This window comes from Pelmatolapia mariae, linkage group LG22 (genome assembly GCF_036321145.2).
Source record: "Pelmatolapia mariae isolate MD_Pm_ZW linkage group LG22, Pm_UMD_F_2, whole genome shotgun sequence".
NCBI classification, from domain to species: domain Eukaryota; kingdom Metazoa; phylum Chordata; class Actinopteri; order Cichliformes; family Cichlidae; genus Pelmatolapia; species Pelmatolapia mariae.
Window position 1 is genome coordinate 17,473,618 of NC_086245.2, and position 27,767 is coordinate 17,501,384.

The 27,767-nt window shown below is 41.3% G+C and overlaps 3 protein-coding genes across 4 annotated transcripts in view; 1 reads left to right on the forward strand and 2 right to left on the reverse strand.

Annotated features, from left to right (window-relative positions):
* Nucleotides 1–14,018: 14,018 nt before the first annotated feature.
* Nucleotides 14,019–15,355, reverse strand: fabp4a (fatty acid binding protein 4a). Its single transcript, XM_065472071.1, has 4 exons — nucleotides 15,190–15,355; nucleotides 14,864–15,039; nucleotides 14,658–14,759; nucleotides 14,019–14,302 (listed from the first exon to the last, which is right to left on the reverse strand). Exons 1-4 carry the CDS (start codon nucleotides 15,260–15,262, stop codon nucleotides 14,249–14,251), a joined length of 405 nt encoding a protein of 134 aa, XP_065328143.1. The 5' UTR covers nucleotides 15,263–15,355; the 3' UTR covers nucleotides 14,019–14,248.
* A 1,876-nt stretch (nucleotides 15,356–17,231) lies between these two features.
* On the reverse strand, nucleotides 17,232–20,179 carry mrpl53 (mitochondrial ribosomal protein L53). Its single transcript, XM_065472085.1, has 3 exons — nucleotides 20,077–20,179; nucleotides 18,548–18,660; nucleotides 17,232–17,423 (listed from the first exon to the last, which is right to left on the reverse strand). The coding sequence occupies exons 1-3, from the start codon at nucleotides 20,169–20,171 to the stop codon at nucleotides 17,305–17,307; spliced, it is 327 nt and encodes a 108-aa protein (XP_065328157.1). The 5' UTR covers nucleotides 20,172–20,179; the 3' UTR covers nucleotides 17,232–17,304.
* A 2,342-nt stretch (nucleotides 20,180–22,521) lies between these two features.
* pag1 (phosphoprotein membrane anchor with glycosphingolipid microdomains 1) overlaps nucleotides 22,522–27,767 on the forward strand; it is a 60,071-nt gene continuing 54,825 nt past the window's right edge. For both annotated transcript variants that reach the window (XM_065470831.1, XM_065470832.1), the window contains exon 1: nucleotides 22,522–22,768. The gene's annotated coding sequence lies outside the window, so the exon portion shown is untranslated. The remainder of the gene's footprint in view (nucleotides 22,769–27,767) is intronic.

Here is a 27,767-nt window from a genome sequence, read left to right on the forward strand (position 1 = left end):
ATCCCCCAAGGGTGGTGGAGAATGACCGGGCTAAGATCCTGTGGGACTTCCAGATACAGACGGACAAAATGGTGGTGGCTAACCAACCGGACATAGTGGTGGTAGACAAACAGAAGAAGACGGCTGTAGTGATCGATGTAGCGGTTCCGAATGACAGCAACATCAGAAAGAAGGAGCACGAGAAGCTGGAGAAATACCAAGGGCTCAGAGAAGAGCTCGAGAGGATGTGGAGGGTGAAGGTAACGGTGGTCCCCGTGGTAATCGGAGCACTAGGTGCGGTGACTCCCAAGATAGGCGAGTGGCTCCAGCAGATCCCGGGAACAACATCGGAGATCTCTGTCCAGAAGAGCGCAGTCCTGGGAACAGCTAAGATACTGCGCAGGACTCTCAAGCTCCCAGGCCTCTGGTAGAGGACCCGAGCTTGAAGGATAAACCGCCCGCAGGGGCGAGATGGGTGTTTTTTATATATATATATATATTGCTAGGAAAATAGGACTTCAGTGCAGTGAGTTACTGTGTACTATGTGAGCACACATGGAAATATGGTACATAAGGCAAAAACAGAGTTTGTAGGATTCTAACGAGCTTAAAAGTCGATATTTGGTGTGACCACCTTCATTCTTCAAGACAGCCTGAACTCTCTTAGACAAGCTTTCTTGTAATTTCTCTAAGAAGTCTTCAGGAATAGTTTTCCAGGCTTCTTGAAGGACATTTAACTGTCTTCTTTGGATGTTGGATGCCTTTTTTCTTGTTCTCTGTCAACATGATCCCACACTTCAATCATGTTGAAGTCCGGGCTCTGGGGAGGCCGATCCACAACCGATAATGTTACATAGTGTGATTTTCTGTCCAGGTATGCTTACTTACTGCATTGGCAGTTTGTTTGAAGCTATTGCCAATCAGACTCTGAGTGCATGGATCAAAGCCTGATGGTATTTTCTGTGTTCATAATTCCATCAGTTTTAAGAAGATACCACACACCACTGACTGAAGCCATGACACAGCCTCCACCATGTTTTACAGATAGCTGCTGACACTGTTGAACCTCTCTCCTAACCTCCTCTACACATACTGATTTTCAGTCCAGTTCTTGTGTAATTTGGCATACCTCAGCCTTTCCTTCACACTTCCCTTCCATAAGAAGGGTAGCCACTCTTCCATTGAGAACATTTCTGATGGGACTTGGGTAAAGAATAGATGGATCAGCTGAAGGACCAGGTGCATCTCTCATGTTGGATCTTTTTCCTATTTCTTAAGGACCTTCAGATCCTGTTCATCTTCTATAGTTAGTTTTTATAGTCCAGTTTCCAAAAAGTACACGTTGACACCATGCCAAGATATGTCAAATTTTCAGCCAATAGCTCTTTGGGAATCACCTTGTTGATGGAAAAATATTATTTTATGCCAGCAAAACTGTGTTTGAAATACACCAAAGAAATGGAAAGAAAGGATGTGTTTTTGCGACAAACTGCTAGTAAGTTCATAAAAATGTGTTCTTCGCTAAGCTGTCTTTTATGGATGGTGTTCCAGTGTTTTGTGTTCTGTGTTATTATTAATCTTTGGTTTATCATTAACAGTCTTTTGGTTTATGGTTCTGTATTTCTAGCTCTAGTTCTTCTTTGCTTTCTAGTTCTTGGGTTTTGTTCCTGTGCCCCTCACGTTTAGCATAGATTTAGTTCTGTCTTCATGTTTATTTTCTTGTTCCCCAGTCGTGTCTCATGTGGCAGTTTGTTACTCCTGTCCCTGTGCTCCTTATTCCCTCTGTTCAGTGTCAAGGTCATGCCTCTGTGCATGTCGTGTATTTCCTGTTTTATTTTGATAGTCCCTGTCCTGTGTGGTGTGTGTCTGGTTTAGCTTCCCTTGTCTTGTTAGGTCTGATGTGTCCCAGCTGTGTTGCCACCTGTTCCCCATCCTCTTGTTGTCCTGCCTGTGTATTTAAATCCTATGTTTCTCTCTGTCAGTTGTCATGTCGTACCCTTGCTGTGCTGTGTTTCCTCCCTCCGTGTTCCAAGTAATTCTAGTTCTCAGTTCCTGGTTTATTTTCTCATGCTTTAGTTTGAGTTTTCGGTTTCTAGTTTTGTTTTGTACTGGTAATAGTGTTTTCCACCAATAAAGCTGCTGCTTTCAGTTAAAATTCCCTTGTGTGAGTCCTGCGTTTGAGTCCTGCATCCTGCTTGCCACACAGCACACAATGACAGTGTCTGAATAAAAAAATTAAAAGACCTTAACAGAGCCTGGAGAAGTTTTGCTCAACAAGAGTCCGACTCCTTGTAAGGAAATTATAAAGAAACAAAGGGTGGCTCAAGACTTTTTCACAGTACTGCCTATTATGCTCATCCTGCTGGGATGTCACCATTGCTCAGATTTGGAGTCAATTAGATCTTCATCTTAAAATAAAACAAAAAGTTAAATGTCTTATTTGAAGAATGGGGACAAAATAAAATACAAATAAGCGCAGTAATAACAAAAGATATTGTGTTCTTCACACCATATGCCAAATAACAATGAGATAAGCCCATCTTTTGTAAATATTAAGCATACCGCCACCAAAATATAACTGCAATATAACTTAGATTGGCTGGTTTAAGTCAACAGAGCACAACACGTTCACAGTGAGCACCCATTTTAAAACCGCCGAATCTGCCTGTGCCCTTATTGGACTATATTGTCAAGGTGAGATAAGGGAGGCACTTGGACTCCTCAAGTGAGTGTGAAGACACATGTTCTCCTTGTAAACTTGACTTTTCTGTAGAGGAACACTAATGGCACTTAGAGCAGCCTCTCTCCTTTTATCTGAGGCAGCTTCTTGATTGAGTATTTCACAAGGAAAATATTTCTTCCTGTTGCACTGATTGTTTAGCTTTTGCTGGTGTACAGTCACTGCCCTACATGGAAGACAGGCCCCTTCATTTTGATAATTCCTTTTGTTGTCTGAGCCACTGAAAGTATCTGTGCACAACACAGAGTGTTCATAGCTGAGAGAGCTTGCTGTGTCTATACAGGATGTGGGCAATTCTTCCAGACACACTTAAAGGGAACAAGGTCACCAAATAACCTTAACTGCTCTGAAGTGCACAATATGAGCTGAATTTTTTGTGTATTTGGTCTTCAGTGGTCAAAGATTCAGTCTCATTTCTGATATATTTGAGTTCTTAAATATAAACATGTTTCTGCTCTTTGAGTGGCTTTGATGGATGAAAACCGGCACCCGCCCCGGCCTCCCTCTGTGGGATATTTAAAATCCACAAAGGAGGATAGCAGATAAGAACTTGGCATAGTTCTTCTAAAATCTAATTAAATTTAACACTGATAACACTCTGACATACTCAGAATACAGCGTCACCAGGCAATTACAGGGTTTAGCTTAGCAAAAACAGCTGGTCTTTATCAATTAGGAAGATGAAACTAATGGGAAAATTAGGAAGAGGTTAAACACAGAACACTGAAAGCATCAGAGAATCAGCACTGAACCGTAAAAGTGTGCGCTTTAGTCAGTAAAACTCAGCTGTTAATAAACTTATCAATATGGCAGTTCTATCATTGAAAAACAGGAGAATTTGACTGATAATTGATTGATAATTAAGTAATTATTGGCAGTTTATTATACTAACCATCCTAAACGAATCTACACTAATCATCCACAGCATTAAAAGCACCTGTCTGCTATTTTTTGGTCTCTTGTGTTGCTAAAATCATAGATTATGGTTTTTGGGTTCAGTTGATTGCAGGGCGTCACATTTCACAGATTGGGTTTGTTCCAGGGAATCCACCAAGTGTTTCCTCATATTCAGATTAACAGAGTTTGCAGACCGGGTCAGTGCCTCGGGCTCTTTGTTGTGTTCTAGAGCAGTTTTTTGATGCGAGGGAACATGTGAGGATTATTTTATTGAGGGAGGCCACTGTCATCATGGAGCACTGTTGCAGGTAAATGGGTAAACAGAAGACTCATTTTGTATTTAGGTACGAAGCCAGAGTCTATAAGGTGCAAAGAATCCACAAAGAAAGCAATTAGAATCCAAGAGATGAACTGGGAAACATATGGAGCAGTCAGCAGAATCTAAAAACAGACAAGGAGCACACCAAGCAGGATAACAGGAAGGATTAAGAGACACTGACAAAGGGAAGATTAAGGTTATAGATACACACAAGGCAGTCGGGGAGATAGGAAGCACCTGGAGAGAAAGACACACCTGAGCATAATCAAGGTGACAGAAGCCACAGGAAGCAAAAATAAAGGCCAAGCAAAAGGGACACAAAATAAAACAGGAAGCAGCCAAACAGAGAAACGTCTAACACAGAGACCGGGACTTGACACAGAAGGGAGAGCAAAAGGAACAAAAGGTCACAGATAAACTATAACCAAGTCTAGAAACCTAAAGGGAACTAAGAGCTCAGCATATAAGGAAATACTTACAAAACACCTGGAACTAGGAAACCATGAAGATCCTGAATAAAAATCAATCAAACCACGAGAAACAACTTAACTCTCACACGAATAGAAATGGGAACTAAATACAATTCAATAGACATGAAAGCAAAAAGGCAAAAAGAACAAAGAACCAAACGGATCATATAAAACAACAACATTTGAAGTCTCAAACTGTAAAGCACGAGTCCCAGCCCAGTGAAGCTGACACAAAAGTGTTTAAAACTTTTAAACTGTTTATAATGGTCAGCAGGGGGCGACGAACCTGGTTGCTAAAAGGCTTTGATGTGTGACCTCAAACAGTTGCATTGTGGGGCTAGTTTCAGGTCACACTGAAAAAATTGAATTTTCATAATTATTATTTTCATCACATCTAGAATAAAAATACCAAGATGGCGATGGCGAAACAGCTCAGCTCCAGGTTTGATAAGGGTAATACAATACCTAACCAATAAGGCACGTCATAATAGCTATGTCTATCTATTTATGCTGTCTATACTCGAGTCCAATGCATTTGAAAATGTAATTTTTTTTAAAAAATTTTTTACAGCAGACATTATAAAAAAATGTTGATTGTTGTGTTTTATTTGTTTTTTTTTTTAGTCCAGTCCCTGCTTGAGAAATGTCTCGGGAAGTCTCGGGCTCTTTGGTTGTGTCAGTTTCAAACATGTGGAATAGTTTATGTTAAAGTTCCTCAGATAACACCATATCTCTGGTGTGGAGCCCGTTACAAAAAGTCATGACTCTGGGGTTTTCAAATGTATCAAAAGTATCATGAGTCAAAAAAAAAACCTAGTTAGAGAAATTCCTCTCATGGCCATGTGTGAACTCAAGATCTGGGAGTCTGCAGTTTTTTTGTCCTTGTACATTGTGTCATAAACCACACACTGCTTTAAGTTCTTACTGGACACAAAGGTTAGATTTGGAGTACATCTGTGATTTCAGGCATTCAGTCATCCAGAGAATGTGGGGTAAGGGGTCACTCGTATTGTTTTTAGAGGGTGGAGAGAGTGCAGCATGTGATTTGTGTATACATCACTCAGACTGGCCAAAATCCACGTGGCATTTAATGTTTCATGTAGTTTAAAGTCAGTTCTCACAGCTTCAAATCAGATTAATGCCTTTAATATCCTTCCCTAATTTCATGCAGGGATCAAAGATTCTTTTTAAAGAAAATGAGCAATTTTGTGGTGCTAAATATATGTTTGTGCAGTCGAAACTTCAAAAAGCGAGAGCGCTGAAGAGGAACAACTTCATCTGCTGAGGCAGCAGAGGGAAGTCCTTGCTACCTTTGCCCCAAAGAACAGGGGGAAAAAAATCCCCTCTTAGTCTTATATGTAGCAGTGAGAACCAATTAAGTAAATTATGTCTGCTTCCCCAGAGCCTTGACAGGAACACCCAAGGGGAGAACGAGAGCACAACCGCTCTCCCACCAGCTTCAGTTTCGAGCAAATTCCCTCTCATCATCGTCCTCCTTCTCATCGCTTCCCTCACCTAATTCTCTTTGTTTCCTGCAGCTTTAATGTCCCGGCCTGTATTCACCTTTCTCCCACTGTTAGTACACAGCGGTGAGGAGGTGAGAGGTTTGCTCATGTAACAGTAACAAACCTCCCCTTCCTCTTCCCTTTTACATATCACACTCCCCTGTTTTGTTTTGTTTTTCCTCGCTCATTCCATACGGCACTTTGTTCATATTCATTCATTCCACACATTCATTGATTTTTTGTTTTTGTTTTTTGGGGTTTTTTTTTGTTTTTTTGGGGGGGGAGGGGGGTAGAAGAGTAGCAGTCCTAGTAGTAGTCCTGCAGAAATAGCAGATGTTGCAGCTTGCATGCGCCCAATGGAGAAAGCTAGTAGGTTGCTGTCGTGGTTTACTGTCACCACTTTCATCTAATTTGTTTCACTAGCAGGTAACTGAGTCCTTTCTGCTCAGCACCAGCCAGACAAAATCAACACTTGGTGGTGTACATAGTGGAGCATTTAAGGTCTCAAGATCCAGATGTTTCCATCAGAAACTCGTAGATACAAAAAAAGAGTCAATATTAGCGCTCTAAGTCCAGAAAGTGTGCCAAGAAAATATCCTCCAGCAGCTTGAACTACTGATACAAGGCAGGATGGATCCACATTCTGACTCTACAATCTGAATGTCACAGCAGAAATCAAGACTCGTCAGACGAGGTGACATTTTTCCAATCTTGTGTTGCTCAATTTTGGTGAGCCCATGTGAACTGTAGCCTCAGTTTCAGTTTGAATTACTGTTATCCTCCTATCACCACGAAGCAGTCTGACTGCTCTCCTCTGACCTCTGGCATGAACGAGGCATTTTCTCCCAGAGAACTGCTGCTCACTGGATATTTTCAGACCATTCCCGGCCAACCTTACAGAAGGTTTTGTGGGAAAATCCCAGCAGATCATCAGTTTCTGGGATCTTCGCACAATCCTGTCTGGCACCAGGAACCATATCACGTTCAAAGTCACTTAAACCGCCTTTATATTTGCCTCAAAGAACAAATATTGTACTTTTTATGGCTCTAAATCAATATTTGAGTTTGTCAGATATCATTATAAAATACATTTTTGCTGCCTGTTTCCTCCAGTGTAACGAAGCGCTGCTGGCTCGGCAGACAAAATGATGACTAATTCTAAAATCAGAGTAAAAACCCTCAATAGACGTTTTGCAATATCTCACTTGTAATCTTCACCGCCACCACCACCCACTCTTATTTTATTACACCGGTGTCAGGATCCAGACTTATAGTCACATGCTCCATTTCACTTTTTCATAATCAAAAGTGCCTGACGAGGCAAACAGCTATAACAAAAGAGTTGACCCGCACAGAGTGCTTGTTTGTTTAATGTGCAGCTGTGCATTGCAGGGAAGGCGGCCAAGCTGTTTCCCAGTGAGTTTCACACGGACCGACTTTAACTCAAACAGCTGTAAACCCACAGGCTTCGGAGTAATTGTTATATTATTATATTTTAGTTTTTAAAAATCACCTGTCTTGAAAATAGCTCTAAATATAATATCAGTGTGTAAATGTTACACATGAAATACAAAATGCTACTGCGCTGTTTTTATAAATGAGCTTTTCCGATGGATGTTAAATAAGTCTTGCTTGAAAGGTTTGCGTTTCGGGTTTATGGTGCAGAAGGAGCTGTTTACAGTCCACTTGGAGAAAGGTCAGTCTGTGACTAATGGCTTCCGTTTTCCTCCCGCCTATCAGAGGCTGCCGTTATCTCTCCGCAGCATTGTGGGGAAGTGCCTGTTGCCTACAGCACGTCGCAATGTGTCCATCAAGCCAACTTTCCTGATGGCCTATTGTTTTGTTTTGCTTTTAGCAAAGGTTTCCTATGAAAGTCTAAACTATCTGCGTTCTGTCACTGATGAAATCTAACATCACATACTGAATGTACTTACGCCTAAGGAGTAATAAGGCCAACTGACACAAACACAGCCAGTGTGATAATAAATCCTCTTAAGAGATGATAAAGATGCAAACATACACAAACTCTGCTAAACTCAAAGGAATAAAATCAATGTCTGAAATGTTCAGTTCTGAGCATCGGTCTCGTATTTTAACCTCCTCTGCTTTTTCCTGAAGTTAAATGGTTTGATTAAAAAAAAAGTGATACTGTTGAATCCTCAGCAGACAAACAGCATAGCCTGACCTTTAAAATATCAGCTTTGGCTGTGCCACCTGCAGCAGAAGGTCAGTGCGTCTGCCTGTGCGTCCCTGTGCATCACTTATCCGCTGCTCTAGCCACTTAGATTCACACATTTTTGCTATTGTAAGCAGTGCGACAGAGAGCCTGCTGTATTGTCTGCCACAACGGGGCAAATATCTGTTCTGGAAGAAAGCAATCAGTTTTCAGACTGGAATGTCTGCTGCTCAGATCGTCAGGCTGGTAAATTATACCAATGATGATTTTAAAGCATTGGTTTGGTGTTTGCTTTGTTTTCATTATTAAGCTTTCTAATTTCTGCAAACGTATTTCTTTATTCAGCGACTTCCTCTGTATGTATAGTGTATACATCTTTTGTTTTTGCCGGTTGGATTGTGTACTCTTGGCGTTTGAAGTTGGTTTTCCCTCACAGAAGTTCCGCTTAAGCTCTTCATGCTGTGGCCATAAAATAAACTGCTCTGCGTGTTGTAAAGTCACTGAGTGCTCTCAGAGGTCGCAGCGTGAAGAAAGCCTCATGTGGACGTAGGCCGCCTGAAATGGTTCTTCCCATCTGGCTCATTGTGGTCCCACACTTGGTAGTCTTCGCTCCCCCCTCTCTGGATCACCCCCTCCAGATTATAGATCACATGTCCTGTCACACAGTAGTCTTTCGAGCGGATAAGCCAAAAACTGTGACAACTGGTGGAGGATTCAGAGCAGAAAATACAGTCACTTCTGTTTATTGACTTTTTCTAAAGTAGGCCATCAGGAAAGTTGGCTTTCCATTCATTTATATGTTTTTGATCACAAAAATAGACAAAATAGTAGGCAGGTAATTACATTTCTATAGAGCTTGTGGTCTAAGCTGCTGTGTTCCCAGGGGTACCCATTGTGTAGAGACTGGTTTGCATAGTCTCGCTTTAAAGATTTCCACCATCCTTCCTCCTTTCAGCTATACAATCACTCATGGGGCTCTTATTCTGAGGTACACTTGGACAGGAACTCCTGTTGAGATGACTAGAAAAACATAGATTATTTGTGGTGTTCTCAAGGGTGTAATAGTGTTTCCTCATATACAGTACAGAGGCCCGTCAGAAGTTATATTTTGAGCTGCCTCTAAATACAAAGCAGTTTAACAGCATCATCTTAAAGAAGTATATAATTGAAAGATTAAACAGTGAGAATATAGACAGTCTGTTTCCTTTCAGAAAGATTGAGACTAAGTATGGATAACTGAACCTGTCAAAATCAAAAATATATCATAACTCTATAAATGATTTGTATAACTGAACTGAGTCAACAGTATTGGATTATCTAAGCCTCTCTGTTCTCTAGTAGTATGCCTTAATTCTTCATGACATCGATTCAATAAGATCCTGAAAGCACCAGCTTTGGAGGAGTCTATTCTGATGGAAGCAGTCATCAGAAGATGAGTGCAAAGTGTGCCAAGAAAATATCCCAAAAAAACGTTAGAGCACCACCAAAAGCCTGAATTGTTGATACGAGGCAGGATGGATTTCTATTTTCATGTTGCTTCTGACCTCGCCATTCAAATGTTGCAGTGGAAATTTAGCTCAACATTTTTCCAACCTTCTATCATCCGATTTTGGTGAGGCTGTGCAAACTGTAGCCTCAGTGTGGCCATCTGCTGCAAGGTTCAACGTGTTGTGCATTCACAGATGCTCTTCTGCATACCCTGATTGTAATGAGAGGTTATTTGAGTTCCTGATGCTTTCCTTTCAGCTCAAAGCAGACTGACCATTCTCTGACAAGGTATTTTGGCCCTGAGAGCTGTCACTCTCTAGTTTACTCTTTTTTCTCTTTTTTCTCTCTGTGAACTCTAAAGTCTGCTGTGCAGGAATATCCAGCAGATCAGCAGTTTGTAAAATGCTCATACTTATTCAACTTGTCACCAACAACCATCCCTCTTTGAAAATCATGTAAATCACTTTTCTTCATCATTCTTATGTAAAGTTTGAACTTCAGCTGGTCGCCTTGACCATGTCTATGTGCCCAAATCCATTGAGGAGCTGCCATGCGATTGGCTGATTAGATATTAATGTTAATGAGCGATTGAACTGGCATACCTAACAAAGTATGAACTCCTTGTGATTGTCAGATTCAGAATTAAAATCAAAGACAAATAACTGAAGATGTGCTGTGTGAAAAGATCTGGTATTTTAAAGATTTTTGAGTTTAATCCAAGCGTCTCTGCCGCAGTCTCTGGAGAGATGATAGCCTGCGCGCCTAGACAGAACAGCTTGCATAACATTCTCACACTTGTTGAAGAAATCAGAGCTTGCGAGTTTCAGTGGAAAAAAAGCCTTGTTGCATGGCAGCCAGCCTCCCCTTCAGCTCCGAGGGGCCTCAGCGGACATATTTCTGCTCAGCTGTTTGGTTGCCCTGGAAACAAGCCAGTGTAGGCTACATATATAAATCCCATGGAGAAGATGTACAGGGAGGGGATCGTGTAGTCAAGGTTTTTAGCCAGCATGGAGGCGTCGTTCACAGGAGTTACCCTTGAAAAGCAGGTGGATGTCGACCTCAAGGCCATCCCCACCCTCCAGGTGCAACAGAGATAGCCTGCTCATTCTGTTTTTACCTCAGGTTTCCTGAAAACAATGCAGTCAGACTCAACAAGAAGCAGCAGCGAGAAAGCTGCCAGAATGAAACAAGTCAATGTCAAATGCTTTGCCATTTAAAAAAGCACATTAAGGAGCAGTCCCTCTATTTTCGATGTGCAGCTTGTGATGGGGAAATGAAAAGAAGGCTTTTGGAGATGATGGGGCATTTAGTCAGGTCACCTGTCTTTCTTTTCCTTGGAACTTCCTCTTTGTCGTTGCTGATTTCTTCTCCTAAATTCAGACATCAAAGTCGTGCAAAGACATTAAAGGGAAAGCAAAATGATCTTTTGCTTTTTTAGAACTGTTATCTGTCTAATCCTCCTTATCTTCACACTGCTTCAGATGTTAAAACACACAGGAAAACAAACAAGCAGCTGAATCTGCTCCCTGTTTTGCAGATTGCAGCTCGTACTTCGTGCGATTCCACATCCCTCAGCATCCCTATACGTCAGCACGTTTAGCAAGTACGAACTCATACTGTAGGCCATATCATGTATCTTTGATCCCATGGGTTTGCTTGGACATAAAAGGTGTTTATGTCTCAGAGTGCTGTGTTTAAAAGTGAAGGACAGACAGAGGAAGGGTGTCAGCGTCAGAAGTCAAGTGGAGCTTTCCAGATGTTATGCAGAGGATGTGAGTTCATTCTCTTAAAGTCCAAGACAATCTTTCTTAACACAAAACAACCCCAATGTCAACAAGTTACCTTTGTCTCTCATGTATGAGTGTGCACGCTGGGTGAAGCATACAAGCACAAGCAGTGTCACAGTGTTTGTTTAGTGCATGAGTCACTTTCAGCAAGACGACATACAGTATATGCCACATTGATCTTTTTCCTTAGGTTCTTTTTTTTTACTTCCTTCACTGCCAGTCCACTCTCTCTGTGGGCTTCCAACTATCTTCCTCCTTCCTGAGCAGTTTCCTAATTGCTCTCTGAAAGCACCGCATTGCTGCAAGGTTCACCTCTGTCAACAGTAGGCAGCTGCAAGATCAGGACCTTTCCTCTTCAGTGGAACACCTCCCTTTCTGTCCTGCTTGGCCGTGGGCTGAAACACTATTATTTCAGATGGTCAGCTGGAATCTCTGCTTCATTCACTGAGTTCATGTTTACGCCTGCACTGTGTATGTATCTGCGTACACCTTCCACTGGGTCGAGTTGCAGAATGAGATTCTCATTTTCATTTGGGGAAAGATGTGAGAGATAAAAACAAAGAGGTGGAGATCCACTCTCCAGTCCCTGCAGTTATCCAAACAAAAATGGTGCGGATAACAAGCAGTGCACCTGTAAGACAATCCATAGCAGATGTGTTCTGCCTTCTCTGACTCTGAAAACGCTCTCGCTTTAGAGCACTTTTTTAATAATGTTCTCACAGAATGCACTTTAAATAGTATTCACATGAAGAAGATATAAAAGCAGCAACTCCTCAGGTGAATTCAATCAGGCTTTTTTTTGTTTATAACAGCAAAGATGATCCAAGTTTGAGGAATTGCTAGGTTACTGTTGAAAGTTTGAAACAGTGATAGCTCAATTTTAAGATCAATGAGGCAAAGTGCTACAAAAAAAGCCAAGCGAGAAGGCATAAATAAAGTACCAGCATTTATGTAGCCTTTTTCTAGCCTCCCTGCCCACTCACTTGACCCGTCTCGAGTCCGCACACCTTAATGCAATCAACAATATTGCGTGGCACTCCTCCAGTGTGCCACGAGGCCACACTAATACAATAAAAGAATGTTTTGAAGGATTTATTGCTGTTTAACTGTGTTGTGTCATTTGTGTTGTTGGCTATTTTTGTTGCACTAAACCCTCATTTATCAAAATGGACAAAAGATGTAATTATACTTCTGGAGAGTTGCTTCCTGGCATTCTTCACATTACCGTCCGTGCCAGACAATCCAGGAAACCCACAGAGATCTGATGATTTTTTCTTTTAACCCAGATCTTTCTTTATGATGTTCAAAAAAAGACAAAAAAAAATCAAACAACTCACCGTTAGGCCTTTGTTGCTTCTAGTTTTGAAGGTACAAGGCACACAGTATCCTGTTTATGGTGCTTCCACCATATTTACAATAACCATGGCAGCTAGCTGAAGCCCTACATGTTTCAGTGAAAACTTGCATTTAAAAAAATGAATTCATAAATTGCAAGAACCGGTTGAATTCAGTGGCATCAATTTCCTGACAAACTTGCTATCAAATGACCGAAAGCACAAACAAAAAGACTTGTACAGTGATCCGAGGGGCTTAAGAGGAGACTGGATGTTAATAGCCAGTTAGCTGTTTGATGAAGAGTTTCTTTTTTTTCTGTACTGAAAACAAGTTAAGTGTAAATTTGAACCTCAGACAATTCATTCAGACTCGTACTGGATGCTGTTTTGCAGTTGCTCTGGTAGATTTATGCTTTACTCTTTTTAAAAAAGGAAAACAATGTTTAAAAAGCTCTTAACACACCAACACAACTCCACTTGACCTTTGCTAGCTGTTCACTGTGATACTACCCTTCTCTTGGCAGTCTCCCAGAAGTTCAGACACTACATCCTTGGCTGCTGCCAGTTCTATTGTCCAGGCTGAAGGGAACGAGAGCACTGGGCTGCAGTTCCACCTGGTTCAGCTGTTTTGACCATTAGAGCCAATCAGTTCTATCGTCTCCCTTTCCTGTCATGGGAAAGTTGCAGTCAGCTCTCGAACAATCTCTCCAACATACAAAAACTTGACAAGTGGCCAAAGGGTGGGAGCGCCTGTTGGGAAGACCCGTAATGTTTTGGGTTTCTCCATGTACTCCATGTTCATGTACAGCTGCCAGTACATGTGCAATGGGAAATGTTCAACCTCCCAAAACGGAAAAGGGGCTATAGTTCCCAACTGACCTCTCGATACTTCTAAAAATGAGTTCACATTCCTCAAAGAGTCCCTGCCAACACACATTATACATCATGAGAAAGGCAGGATGGCTTCCTGATTGAACTTTAAGTGGGGGGTTTGTTCAAATCTCTTTGTTTTTGTCTTATGACCTTAATAAAGTAGAACAAAGAGAACTATATAAAGCGACACAGATTTAAAAAGCCACTGTATGTAGAATAACTGCTGTAATGACCATGAATGGGATCCCATTAAAGTCAGACTGCCAGATTAGGAGGTATGTTCCCATTAGAGCACTATTATTATTATTGAGACATTCCTCAGCACGGCCCAGTGGCTGGAATGCTTTCAAGTATGTCACAATTAAATCAAGATATTATCCAAAAATCACTTGCTGACCAACATTTGACAAACTCACAGAGGCACACACACACACACACACACGACAGCTTTTTCATTCATTTTTATTCAAATCACCACAACAATTCCAAATGAAACCAAATGCATCATGTTGGAGAACACAGGCACGGAAGAGTGATTTTTATCAACACAGCGAATAAGAAAAGCAGAGTACGTCGGTACTTTAGTTTGGTATTGCGCTCATTGAACTGAGCCTGTCATCCAGCAGTGCATCCAACAAGTGGGCTGAAAATTTAAAAAGATAAAAGAAAAACTCCCTCCATCATGCCTCCTTTACGTATGTCCTCACTGCGACCACGTCTCCCATGATGCATTTCTGTGTGGAAAGGAGACATCAGGTGATCAGAAGAAATCTGCATGTGCATCAACTCTGGCAAACATCAGGCATACAATCATATAAGAAGTCACTCCGAGACTTATTAAAAAAATTTAATTATATAAATCTTCCTCAGGTATGTTGTGGTGATGTTTTTATTTCCTGTAAAACTCCTCACCTTAAGACAAATACCTTTTTTCTTATTATCCTAACAGGATCATTGAGTATAAACAGTATATTTTAACACATATTAACATACTAAACCTACTAAATAATATCTATAACAGGGGGAAAGTAAAATAACTTTACGTAGAACTTCTAAACAGATAGTTTGAGGATTAAAAAAAAGTCACACCGCTATCAATTTCCCATCTGTGATCTCTCTCTCGATATTCGTTTCTTTGCCATCCCAGCTCTGTTTCTGCACAAGTTTGCCGTTCTCCAGAGTCACCACGGTCTGCAGGGCACAAAATAGACAAGTGGTCACGTCCAGCACAGATTAAATCAATAATCAATCATCTAAAAGTCAGGCTGTGTAAATGCTTGTTCTGTCTTTCTAACCCTGGTCTTTCTGTCGTCTGCGGTCGTCTCATCAAAAGGTTCGTTGAGTTTGAACTTGATTTCGGTGGTTTTGAAGGTGCTCTGAGACTTCAGGCATATAGTCCCTTGGCCGTCCATCGTCACTATTAAATTGGGCTTGGTCCGGTTGCCCACCTGCCGGGTTGCAAACCCCACACCTGCAGAGCGCGAGGTGTCAGGAAATGAGTCAGATGTAGAGACGCTTTTTAATTAAAACGTTCAAAAACTATTGTGAAAATAAAATTAATTACAATTAAGATTAAAATGTTTTTTCCCCTAAATTTAGCTCCAACCACAGACTTTCTTACCAAGTGCTTTCATGTAGTCATCAAAATTGTCGCTGGAAATCATCTTCCATGTTCCAACAAATTTCTCGACCATTTTGCAATCCTTGAAACTTTTTTCCTCTTTATCCTCAACAACAAACTGTGCAGTGACTCTGGGTTCAGCTCTCTTCCAGTGTGGGAGCGCAGTTTGGCCGTTTTTTAAAGGGACAGTCCTTTTTTTCAGCAACGCGATAGGAGCCAATCACAGCCTGCAACGTCATATAACGGATTGTTGAAATCCCTCCTCTGTGTGAGTTTTTCCTTTTTTTCCCACTTATTTATTTATTTTAATCTGTGACATAGTCGTGGTAATAGTTTTATATTCTAAGCTACATGTGTATTTATCAAAATGAATCTTCAAACACAGTAATTTTATACAGAATAAACTATATTGTTCTTTGTTACAGTTTAATATCAAGTGTTTCTCTGGTTCCAGAGATGTCACTTTATATGGTGGGCCAAACAGGCCAAAAATGACATATTTGTTTTCAGCTTGGCTATGAGCCGTTATTCTGTAGTGATCTGCTGATAAGCAGCCATTCCTCTTAACAGGTGAAAAAATGCATATCCCTCCTAGTTTTAGGTTTAATCTCCCTTTCACCCCTGCAGGCAGTATCCTTCAAGCTCAGGTCCTCTACCAGAGGCCTGGGAGTTTGAGGGTCCGACGCAGTATCTTTGCTGTTCCTAGGACTGCGCTCTTCTGGACCGAGATCTAAGATGTTGTTCCTGTTGTTCCAAATAAATATAATAAATAAATGAATATAATGGTGGCATGGTGGTTAACACTGTGCTCTCAAAGCAAGAAGGTCTTGAGTTCAAAACCATCACATCCTTCTTGCCCTGTGACAGCTGGGATAGGCTCCAGCACAAGAGAATTATTATTATTAGGCCAACTTTGTAGGTGAGAGTTAAGTCAAATTGAGTTTATTATTAGTTTGCTGACTGATTTCATTTTGAGGAAATACAAACAGGGGCTCTGTTGATATTGTGATGACCTTTACTTCAGTTAAATTCACTTTGGATCCTTGTGTCTTGTTAAAGATTGACACAAACTATAAGGTGAGGGGCATGAACCTCTACAGAGAACTGTACCCAAGCTAAACTGAAATCTATATATTTGTAACTTATAATTTTAACTACAGGCTTGAATGTGATTAGAAAAAATCTGTGACTGACTGGTTTTTGCAGTTTTTTCACACTCAGTGACCTATTTTAAGTAGTTGCAGCAACCAGCTGGTCCCTGATCATGCTGCACCTCTGCTTACTGATTACAAGGCAACTGCATAGGTTTCCTGGTCAGAGGCAACCTGTCTTGAAACAACTAAAGACAGCAAGCAACGCTGCGAGGTCAGAGACCTGGTCCTCATCTTTGAAGCAACCATTTCAAAGGCAACAAGATCGACACAGCTGCACACAGTCACAATAAATTTGGTCTCCAACCATCGTTTTGCTTATCAGTTAAAGAAAAGTCATTTAAAGTCATTTATGTTACAGTTCTTTTCAGGAAACCTGCCAAAAAATAAATGTGTGGATGCAATAATGATCCATTAATAAAACATTAAGTCACAGATGGTAACGGGACAGAGGTTGACTATGTGAGAGGGCAGGATTTCACTTATCTGTGACTGGGTGAAAGGCTTTTTTTCTCCTTTTCAGATGGGCTGGATGTAAAACTCTGTGCCAAATTACATTTCAGCTTTGCTGTGTCAAAGGTTGGAGCTTGCATGACGCTCTCTCAAACACTGGAATGGTCTCCTTTATCAGGAAAATGTCACATTATGCAAGGACACACCGTGACCTCGTACTGATCGCAGCACTTTTTTTTTTAGCAGTTAAAGCATTTTAATTGATCCGGCTAATGTTGTTGGGAAATAACCCAGCTGAGAGAAACTATTTGGCCATATGACAAAAACAATACAGTACTCTTTATTTTTTACTGTTTAGTTAAAAGAGCACAGAAGAATTTGACTATTAAATATTTAACCAACACAACATTTTAGATTAAAGCCAGTCAACACCATGTGTATGAAATGGAATAGTTTTACTGTACATGTTCAACAATATTCACAGATAAATACACATCTGCCAAGCTCATGATTATTTCTTCTCTCCAACTTTTGCCTGCGGGTCCTTGGCGACGCAGCGGGATTGAAAAGCACTCAGCATCTCACTGCAGGTCAAATTTGCTCCCTTCATCAGCAGCTTCTCTCCGTCTACTGCGGAAAAGAAGGACAAAAACACAATGAGATGACTCATAAGAATAACATGCTTAAGGAGTACAGAAAGGAAATGTTCAAAAGTTCACTCTGCGCAAAAGTCGAGTAAGACACGCGGCGGCTCTGCTGACCTGTGGCAGACATCTCCAGTTTTGTAAAAGCCTGACTCACTGTGTGAGTGATGCTAATTGTATGAAATTCCAAGATTGGTTCATATGTTTCTGAGTGTATGAACTGCACATATGCACCATTTCCAGGACTTTATGCTGTTTTTGAGCTTTAAGAACGAGCACGGTTATCTTTGGCTCCCGTAACATATCTGGAATGGGCTTTTTAAAAACATAACCAAAAAGAGAGAAAATTAAAACAGGTTACGACTGTCTTGAGTCAAAGGTTAAAGCGAACGTCTTAGTTGCCGTATCATTGTCGTGCCTGGAGATGATTGTAGTTATGATTTGGTGCTCCAGAGTGATGGACGCATCAGGGTAAGAAGAGAGATGGATGAAGTGATGCCTAGTGCCTACTGTAAAACTCTGTGCGGGCGGTGTTATGATCAGGGATTACTTCAGCTGGTCAGGTTGACGTTAGGCAACAATTTCTGACCACAAACTGAGATCAGCTGACTACCTGAAAAAACTGAATGGCCAAAATTTCTATGAAAAAAATGATGTTTTCTTCCCTGATAGGAGGAGATACATAAGATGGAGCCAGCAGGCTCAAACTGTGAGAGAGTGGTGGAGACAGCATGAATTGGACACCACCTTAACCCCACACTGAGAAAGACTTTATGCATAAATACAAGTTCTTGATGAAAAATGAACACACCTGTATAAAATGACATATTCTGTCTTAGCAGCCGGTTAAAAAAGTCCGACAGCTACTTTTGTATGCATTATTAACATTTCATTGCTAAATTTCGTAAGTGCTAGACGAGCCAGTTATGAAACTACACATCACTTCAGACAGCTGAGGGAACAACGGCAACTATCTCATCCAAAATAACTCCACCCATGAGAACACTCCCATTAGGTGGTGGAGTACTAAGGTAAAACTAGAGAAAAAAACAACTTATGGACCAAACTCTGCCTCCCCCACTCTTTCTAATGTGCTCACGTCATACTTACCATAAGTGATATCCACTATCGGCTCAGACTTGTCATGCTTCACCACTGGTATCACCTCACAGTTCATGTTGGTAGTTCTGGCCTTCTCTGAGCCCACTAAGGTCAAAAACTCCCTGTGGGACAGGAAAGAAAAAAAAAAAAAGCTTTTTTAGATTTACCTTATAACACATTAAAGTGACTAAGTACATTTCTTATAGTATGGTATGTTAGCACAACTCGAGGTGATGTAGTAGATGTGAGTATTTCCACATCGAGTATGACACACTTAGCTCCACTGCATTGATTTTACAGCAGTAATCACTAGTTACTCGACAGAGTCAAAGTAAGGCTGACACCAAACCGGCAAGCTGCTTTGAAGTTAGACGAAATAAGCTTGAAATCTATAACATTAAAATAGTGTTTAAACATCAGTAATAAAGATTTCCCTTTAGCTTTGACACGTTGTGTATTTTCTCAAAATACTTGTGAACCGTTGATTTAGGCAGTAATGCACACTCTAAGGCCACTTTAATAGTTACACCTCTTCAAATGCTCGTTAACACAAGTATCTAAACTGCCAGTCACATGGCATGGGCATGTACATATACCTAGGAGTGTAGACAAGTGGTCAAGACGACCTGATGAAGTTCAAACCGAGCATCAACCGAGTGACTTTGAGCATGGCATGGTTATTGATGCCAGACTGCTGATCTGCTGGGATTTTCCCGCACAACCATCTCTGGGAGAAAATATCCAGCCGCAGTCATCTGGGTTAAAATGCCTTTTTGAGGTCATAGATCAGAATAGAATGGCAAGACTGCTTCAAGCTAACAGGTAGTCAAGAGTAAATCAAACAACCACTCATTACCACCATGCAGATGCAGAAGAGCATGTCTGAACACAGTGTGTCAAACCTTGAAGTTGGTTGGACTTTGGCAGCAGAAGACCACTCTGGCATTCAAGTTAGCTAACAACAGGAAACTGAGGCTAATATTCACACAGCAGGTTGGAAAAACATTGCATGCTCTGAATTTCTCAATTTCTGCTGTGACATTTGCACAGTATAAACACACAGAAACATAAAAACACACGGAAACGTGGAAAATCACTACCCAATAATAAAGTGGCCGGTGTATAATGACCGTATAATGTTATGTGCAATCTAAATAACTAACAAAACAAACGCAAGTGCTGAGATTACTTCAAGCAAAACTTACTTTTAAACCTTCCATTAAAGGAGTTTAGACGAGACTTAGTGCAGCATGTCATATAGTGTTGCTATGAATTTACGGAGGGTTTCTTCAATTAAAATTAACCAAATGTTGAATGTTTTAAGGGTGTCTTTACTAAGCATGAACGCCAGCATAACCACAGTCTATTCCGACAAGCATCAACGAGCTATACGCTACATAAAACATGAAATGACGTTGCGGTTGGTGGCTGCTGGCTGTCGCTAACAGCCTTATTGTCAAATTACGACCGTTACCCGCCTTTCAGGCACACCGAACGGCTCTCCGACACAACAGCAGCGTCAAACGCGCCTTCCTTACCGTGTGGACCGGACATTGGACTCGAACGGACAAAACTGAATGGTTATTTTCTTCACAGCCTTTAACACCACGGTCGCTTTACTGGGAGCCGCCATGTTTTCGATTTAATGACCTCTAACCTCGCCAGAATGGGGTTTCTCACATGGGCCACGAGAGGGCGCCACAGGATTAAGGATTCCAGTAGCTGCCTCACCAACAGGTCCATACAAAGGTAATTATTGTTGAACAGGACATGGAGCTGTTATTTAATAAAGAATGGGAGGTGATCATTATTATTTTTTTTAGTTTGTATTCATAGTTATTAAAGCAGGTGTTTTCCTATCCTTGCAGTCTTCTGCCACAAAAGATCATTCATAAGATCATTTACAAGCAAAGCATGGACACACCAACAAATGTTTTCCCCTCTAGGATATTATGCATTAACTTGTGAAGTTATGCATTGTTTACTTAGTTAGGCACTGTCTGTTTAATATCAGCGTTTCCTGTGACTTTACAGAGTAAATTATTGGTGCAATATTGCTGTAGTACTCCCAGTGATATCTTCACTTGTGTAAGCAGTTCACTGATAACAACACAAGTTGCCACACGGCCTTTATACAAAAAAGTGACTGTAATGTAAACACCAGCATCCCCAATCATAGTGATTAATTCAGAGGAAAAGTGACCGTGGAACCTTCAGGCGTGCAATCATCAGGACGTTGGAGAAGGGGGTCTGTGAGGAAATAAGTCAATAAAGGAGGTGCTGCTGTTCAAATAGACAATCTAACACTTCTTCTTTTTTTTTGCACATTTTGGGCGTGACCCCTTTAATACTTCTCAAGAGAATGATGCTTAAAAATGTTTTTGGTGATCAGATATATTCCTCTCATTGAACAGTTTGTTTTCCTGTGACTTAAAAAAAAAAGAAGAAGAAGAAGAAGAAGAAGAAGAAGAAGAAGAAGAAGAAGAAGAAGAAACCTTGCACATACTAATTACCTCATCTAAACTTTATCAAGGCCTTTCTTGACCTCTGCTCGCTGCAGCCGGCTATTTATAGACACCCCTGGTGTCAGGGCGTGAGCAGAACAAATGTGTTGTTCTCAGATCCGTAAGCCAGAGTGTGTGCTGTTTATCCCAGCTCTAACACGCCTCAAGTCTCTTTCCTGTGAGCGACAGCCTGACCCAGCCTGTGACAGTCAGCAGAGGCACGAGGGCTCTAAATTTAAACATTAAGGCTACTGAGAGGCCGAAGCATTTCCTATACACCTCCCACCACACACGCGCACACCCATGCACACACTCACACACAATAAGTATTTGTCGGAGGCTTACTGTAAGAAAGTTGGGGAGAGGGCGGTCAGAAACAATAAATGCTCCAGGGGATGTTGACCTCAGAAAAAAAGGGTATTGTCTTGGTGTTGGAGTTCATCTATGAAGGCCTCTGCCTGAGCACAATATGAACTTATGAGATGGTCCCCCTGGGAAGCTGTGGTGTTTAACATGAGCTGCCATGTCTTCTTCTTTGCCACAAGGCTCCATCATTGCTATTTCTGCAACATGTCGAAATAAATTCATGCTCTGGTGCCAAAACCCTGTTTTGAATTGTTGTTTCCACCTTAAGAATGACACCCAAGTTAGGTATGAGTGTAAACCAAAGAGGCTGTAGTATGAAAGAATGAATCAGAAGTGACTGTAACAGCCTCCAAATGGATGGCTGATGGGTAATAGAGATGAATTCACTTCTGAGGAAAGGTGGAGGATTGTGGCAAAGGGCCCCACCACTGAAAGGAATCATAAGGGCGTATCTGTAACACAGAATCATCGTACTGCTGACAAAATGGAAAGAAATCAAACACACTGAGTGCTCTTACTCATTCGTGAGTGCTCCCTGTTTCAATGCCTCTCTGTAAACCTATTAAATATAAATTAAGCACAAAAACTCATAAATCAGTAAATAACAAAAAATTCCTGCTGAGTTCCTTCCAGCAATCTGTGCAAAGTACAAAGCTATAAAGCAGGTATGAGAGAGTATTGCACAACAGCCTGGAACTGTTACACTCTTCAGTGCATTGCATGTACTGGTCTGGATTGAACTAATTACAGTAATTAGTTATAATGTTTTAGGCATCGTAAAAAATAAATGATACATCATTTGTGGGTTTTCTTCACCGTGAGAGAGATTTAATAAACCTCACACACGGTTACTTCACTACAACACTCAAAAATGTCTACATAGCAGCCAGGTAAAGGATCCAAATTGACTACACATCCCATAATCCCTCGTAATGCTTACATTTAAATTAAACGAACAGGGTTCAGTGCCCTGAAGAAGAAGTGACCCTGCTGCACATCTTTCGCAAGCTACTGGGAGACGGTCAAGGCCACTCATAGGAATGGCCGACTACATTTCCCGTGAAGCCCTGCGGGGGCAGCTCTCTGGCACTCCTCCTCCGCCTCCTCCTCATAGCAGCGTCCTGGCTGGCTGGAACGGCGGAGCAGACTGAAGTGAGCGTCCTGAAATGCGCGCAGGCTGAAGGACGAGCCGCATCGCTCCGTGTGCGGACACCGATCACTCTCACACCGGCTTCATGCAGCGCGTGGACGGCGTGGACAGAGGTTAAGAGCTCAGCGGGAAAAGCCAGGCGCACTTTTCTATTCAGAGCGGCCGCTGAATGCTGAATGCTGGCTTTTTTAGACTGTCTTCTCCCCTCCGGTGAGTGCATCTTCACATCTGTGTGTAGAAGTTGTGTTTTTATTCGTTGCTGTTGTTGTTTTTTTAATATGTAGTCGGTATATTCAGTGTTATGCCTCTCTTTGTGAGTGACTGTCTGTGTGTGGAGGGCTGCATTGGGAAACTTCACGCACAGGCTGAGTGCACTGAGAGTTGTGACTGCGGCAGGCAGAGAGGCAGCCTCGGTGGTCGCAGTGAAACCAAATTTAAGAAGCGGTGACAGTCACACTGAGACAGGGACTTGTTGCCCTCCGCTGAGCGTTTCGTCTTTCCTGCTGATTTCCAAGAGTGGCGAGCTGTCTGTGTCTTAAATCTCGTTTTTTCCCCTGCACACTTTGTGTACGGTTTAGGGCTGCTGCAGTACATCGAGCTTTAAAATGAAAAACAGTGCATGCGCTTTAAAGGATGCAACCTCCCCCATAACATCTATTGCTTAAGTTTTGCACGAGCTCATAGCTTATGATGTTTTTAGGAAATTCCTTGTGATTCTTTTAAGGATCAGGAGATCACTATCTATTTTTTTTAAAGATGCATATTAACTTTACCATACACACAGATATGGTCATGTGCGTGGATGTTGAGCCCTGTGGATCCCCCCCACCGCCCCTCCTCATTGACACTAACAAGTATGGGCTGTCTTTCCTCCCTCTTCACAGCTCCAAGCAGCCATGCATGCCCTGCTGCATGCACATGCATATACAGCAAGATGCAGATGAACCTCAGACAGCTTTCCCTCCCCGTAATCGTGAATACGAATTTTCCCTCAGCTCACCTGCCGGATAAATAAACACCCCCCTTTTCACGCTCTGTCACTTCTCCCAGATTTGCCTCCCAAGTCTCCCCCTCTCCTGCACACGTTGGCACACACACTCACACAGGCAAACAGAGCCAAATGCCACCCAAAAAAAAGACCCCCATCCTCCCTCCGTCTGTGCTCAGTTGAATACGATATGTTGGCAGACCATTCACCCTGCAGCGGTCTGCCTTTTCACAGAAGTTGACATTCACTTCACTTCAGCAAACACAGTTTGTGCTTTGTTTCAGCTTCTCTCTGAGTTCCTCCTGTCACATGCTAAACATTAACAAATTTGTGTTTTTTTGTGTTTTTGTTTTCCTCTTTTCCTCTTTCCTGTGACATCATTTGATAAGAGCCCTATGGATGAATACCCACCTCTGTGACAAAACTGATCCTTAATTTGTTTATTTGTTTTCCATGCACCAACAGTGAGTGCCATTCAGGCCTTTAAGCCTTTATGGAAATGAGAGGATTGGGAACGATGCTTTAAAAACGTCGAAATGCTCAGCCTGATGGGGTATGATCATGTCATATTATGTTTATAGAAAGTAGCTGGCAGGCTTTTGCAGCTTATAACATGCACATGTCAGACGGGTCAGAGCGGGATGTCTGCGTATGATTAAATCTCTGTCACTGTAAAAGCAACTGTGTTGGGCGAATGGGAGGGCGAGCTGAATGCTTTGTGACAGTTTTAACTCTAGAGTATTCATAGCCTTGCTGCTAGTGTTGGAATTTGAATGGAGATGAGGGGCTGGGTATGTGCAGCTGTTGTATGGAAGAAGGGAAATGAGTGAGTGTTCCCGAAAGAGTTGCAAGGTTTGGAAATTTTGCGGCCTGGCCGCTGTGTGCTTTTACTCTATAACCGCAAGAATCCAACAGGTTTCCACACAAGTTCTTTGTCATTTTTAAGGAATTTTGAACCTTTTATTGCTTCTTTTTCTTACTGGTTGGTTCAGCAACATCACAATAGTCAACTACACTGTGCTTTGACACTTCCTAGCTCACGAGTTAGTCTAGTGGTTTGGATACAGGCTTATAAATGATACCTTTTAAGCAGGTGCTTCCAGGAAATAGAAATAAATGCATGGTAAAACTGTGATTTCAAGTTGTAGCACATGTTAATAAAATGACTTTGTAGAAAGTCATTTGCATCAGAAAATGGTTCTGTATTCTAGAGGGGTGGAGGCTGAGCAGCTGCAGGCGGGTCGGCGCTCATTAAAACTGGCCATAATGTGTCTGGTCTGATAGAGAGCCCAGTGATGCTGCTGCTGCCCCGGGCCTGAAGGTCCTCCTGCTGAAAGGATAAAGCATAATCACTCTCTGTCTGATTGCTGCGCAACTATTGTTTCATCATAGGCTGTCAAGATGTCGTTTAGCAGACTACACACATTTCACAGTCAGTTAGGCTTTAACAAGCAAGGACATCAGCCCCATCATTGGTAGGCAAACAGTGGAGCGTTTGGATGTGCACCTCAGATTTTACAATTACCCTGCATTTGCCCTGAGGGGAGGAAATATGCAGGCTTGAGTCTGGAGGAAGTGCGTGTTGCTGTGTGCGAGTGTTTTTGTTTAATGTCAAGCTTGCTTTGAATTGAGTAGTTTCTGCTCTTATGAAAATGGAAAATGCTATTATGTGGTGTTGTTGCAAAGAGCCTTTCTTTCCATCATTGATCTGGAACGGAGAAATGGAGGAGCTAAATGTAATTATTGTCCCTCTCCACGCAATTTCTGCTGTACTGGTCCGCAGGAGATAAAAACAACGTGAAAGATTAGAACAGCTGTGTCCACTTTTTAGCTGCCCACCCTCACAGCCATGTCAGAGGGACTTCGGAAATTTGTTTCAAACAACTCTGTCAGCTGTAGTTTAATATTAACGTACTTTTTCAATCCAGTGCTTTCAGCTACTTCTGTATCTATCAGCTATTACTGTCCAGCTGAACCTGTTTAACCACTACATGTAGCTAAAACATGCATTCTTACAGTTAGCTAGCAGTGGTAATCCACTGTTAGCTAATAATTTAACTGCTAGTCATACTTTTAGCTAAATAATTTGTAATTTCTTTTATTTAGAATTTTTGCTTGACACTGTTCTCTAACTGTTTATGCATCATCTTTGGCTAATCTTTACTCGCAACTTCAGCTGTTACCCAACAGATAAACCGCTAGCCGTATTTTATTACACAACTTACACAATTTACCAATAGTTATTAATAATTTAGGTTGCTACATGAGTTTGCGGTACTTGGGCAACATCTCATTTCTTTTCTTTTTTTTTGCAAGGAAAATGGAAAAAAGGTGCAGCAGAACCATAAGCAAACATACATGGAAATACATGGGAAAAGCAGAGAATCTACGGTTCTAACAAGCTTGAAAGTCAACATTTGGTATGACCGCCTTTATTCTTCAACACAGCCTGAACTCTCCTAGACAAGCATGCTTGTAATTTCTTGAAATAGTCTTCAGGAGTAGTTCTCCAGTCTCCTTGAAGGACATTCAAATCCCACACTACTTCAGCAATGTTGAATCCGGGCTCTGGGGAGGCCAATCCATGACATTGATTTTCGAATTTTTATTCCTCGGTGGATCAAAAACTGATGGTACTTTTCTATATTTATCATTTCATCAATTTTGAGAACCTTTCCAAAACCACTAGCTGAAATGCAACCCTAAACCATGAAAGAGCCTTCACTGTGTTCTACAGATAGCTGTACATACATATTGTACCAAAATAGTAAAATCTGGATTCATCACTCCATAAGAAAATTATTACTGATTTTCAGCCCAGCTCTTGTGTAATTTGGCATACCTCAGCCTTTTCTCCCCGTTTTCTTTCCTTCAGAATGGCTTCTGTCAGCCGCCCTTCCACTGAGACCACTTCTGATGACGTTTCAGTGATCAGTAGATGGAAGTACAGATGTATTTCTCAGGTCCTGTGTCACAGTTTTACTGGGTTTTTCTCTTTATTTTTCTTATGGACATAACTTTCAGATACTTTTCATCAGCTGTTGAAAGGCCCAGCACTTCTTTTATCCTCTATTTGTCCAATTCCCTCAGATTTTTTAAGGATACAGTGCACACCATGCTGAGAAATGCCCAATTTGAGCTTGTAGCTCTTTGGGAATCACCTTCTTAGTGCAAAAATAGTATTTTATTTCAAGTCAAATTGTGTTATCACTGGCGTTTTTGTAGATTCAAATAAAGGAAATAGAACAAATTATATTTTTGAATGCACTATTAGTAATAAAATGCTTGAAGTTAAATTTTTAAATTGGTTGTTTCTTGTCTGTTATGTAGACACAACACTTCTTTATTCCTTGACTTAGGTGCCTTTTTATGTTTGAATGACTCATAGATCTCTGTTAAGTCACATAACAACCAAAACAAACACTATTACACACTACTAGCTAATAATTTCGACAGTTATCCGTAGTTTTATTGAGCTATTGCAAGTATTTGTTTAATTTTGTTTGTAAAACCTTTGACGGTCAGCTGTGTAGACATCACAACATCACAGAAGTGGCTTTTATTTGAACTCCACGTGTTCAACATGTGAATATTTTCACATGAATAGAAAAACAGAACTTGCCATGTCGCAGGTTGGTTGTTTTGGGGGGGGGGGGTTCTTCCATTTCTCAGCCAAAAGTTGTTTACAGCTACAGAAGATGTGGCTTTTTAGAAATTTTTCTTGAGTTTTTCTTTGAGAAAGAGGAAACACACACAAGAGCCGCTCATGTGGTCAACACATTCTGGTTGAGGGAAGCCGCTGTGGACTGAGAACGTGCTAGCAAAAATTGTCAAGTACACGCCCATGTCCGGAGCTTGGTGGGCAGATCTGATATAATTAGGTTTCCATTCCACCTTTTCTGGAACTCTGTGCCTTTGATTCAGTGCTGCATGCATCTTACACCTTAATCTGTAATTTGACTATGTGAGGCCTGTCATTTCTCAAATGAAGAGAGCTGTTCATGGAGAAAAGACCATTGCCTTTGTGGTTGTTCACCCTGGTCAAATTAGTCGCTGAAAACGTATCGGGTCCACTCCTTGTAAAGATTAGGAGGCTCATGGTGAGAAATGGGACAGATCCAGTCAGAGAATGAAGACAGAATCGAGAAACTGGAGGGAAAGAAACTATTAGATGGAGACTTTGACAGATGAGGAGACTAAAAAACGAGAGAGCAATTCTAA

Coding starts and splice junctions, on each gene's coding strand:
- fabp4a (XM_065472071.1), bottom strand. CDS start 15,262: ATGGTCGAGAAATTTGTTGGAACATGGAAGATGATTTCCAGCGACAAT. Junction 14,760..14,863: donor CAGACGACAGAAAGACCAGG/GTTAGAAAGACA, acceptor TGTGCCCTGCAG/ACCGTGGTGACTCTGGAGAA. Junction 14,303..14,657: donor CAGATGGGAAATTGATAGCG/GTGTGACTTTTT, acceptor CTTTCCACACAG/AAATGCATCATGGGAGACGT.
- mrpl53 (XM_065472085.1), bottom strand. CDS start 20,171: ATGGCGGCTCCCAGTAAAGCGACCGTGGTGTTAAAGGCTGTGAAGAAA. Junction 18,661..20,076: donor TCCAATGTCCGGTCCACACG/GTAAGGAAGGCG, acceptor CCTGTCCCACAG/GGAGTTTTTGACCTTAGTGG. Junction 17,424..18,547: donor GATAGTGGATATCACTTATG/GTAAGTATGACG, acceptor TCTTTTCCGCAG/TAGACGGAGAGAAGCTGCTG.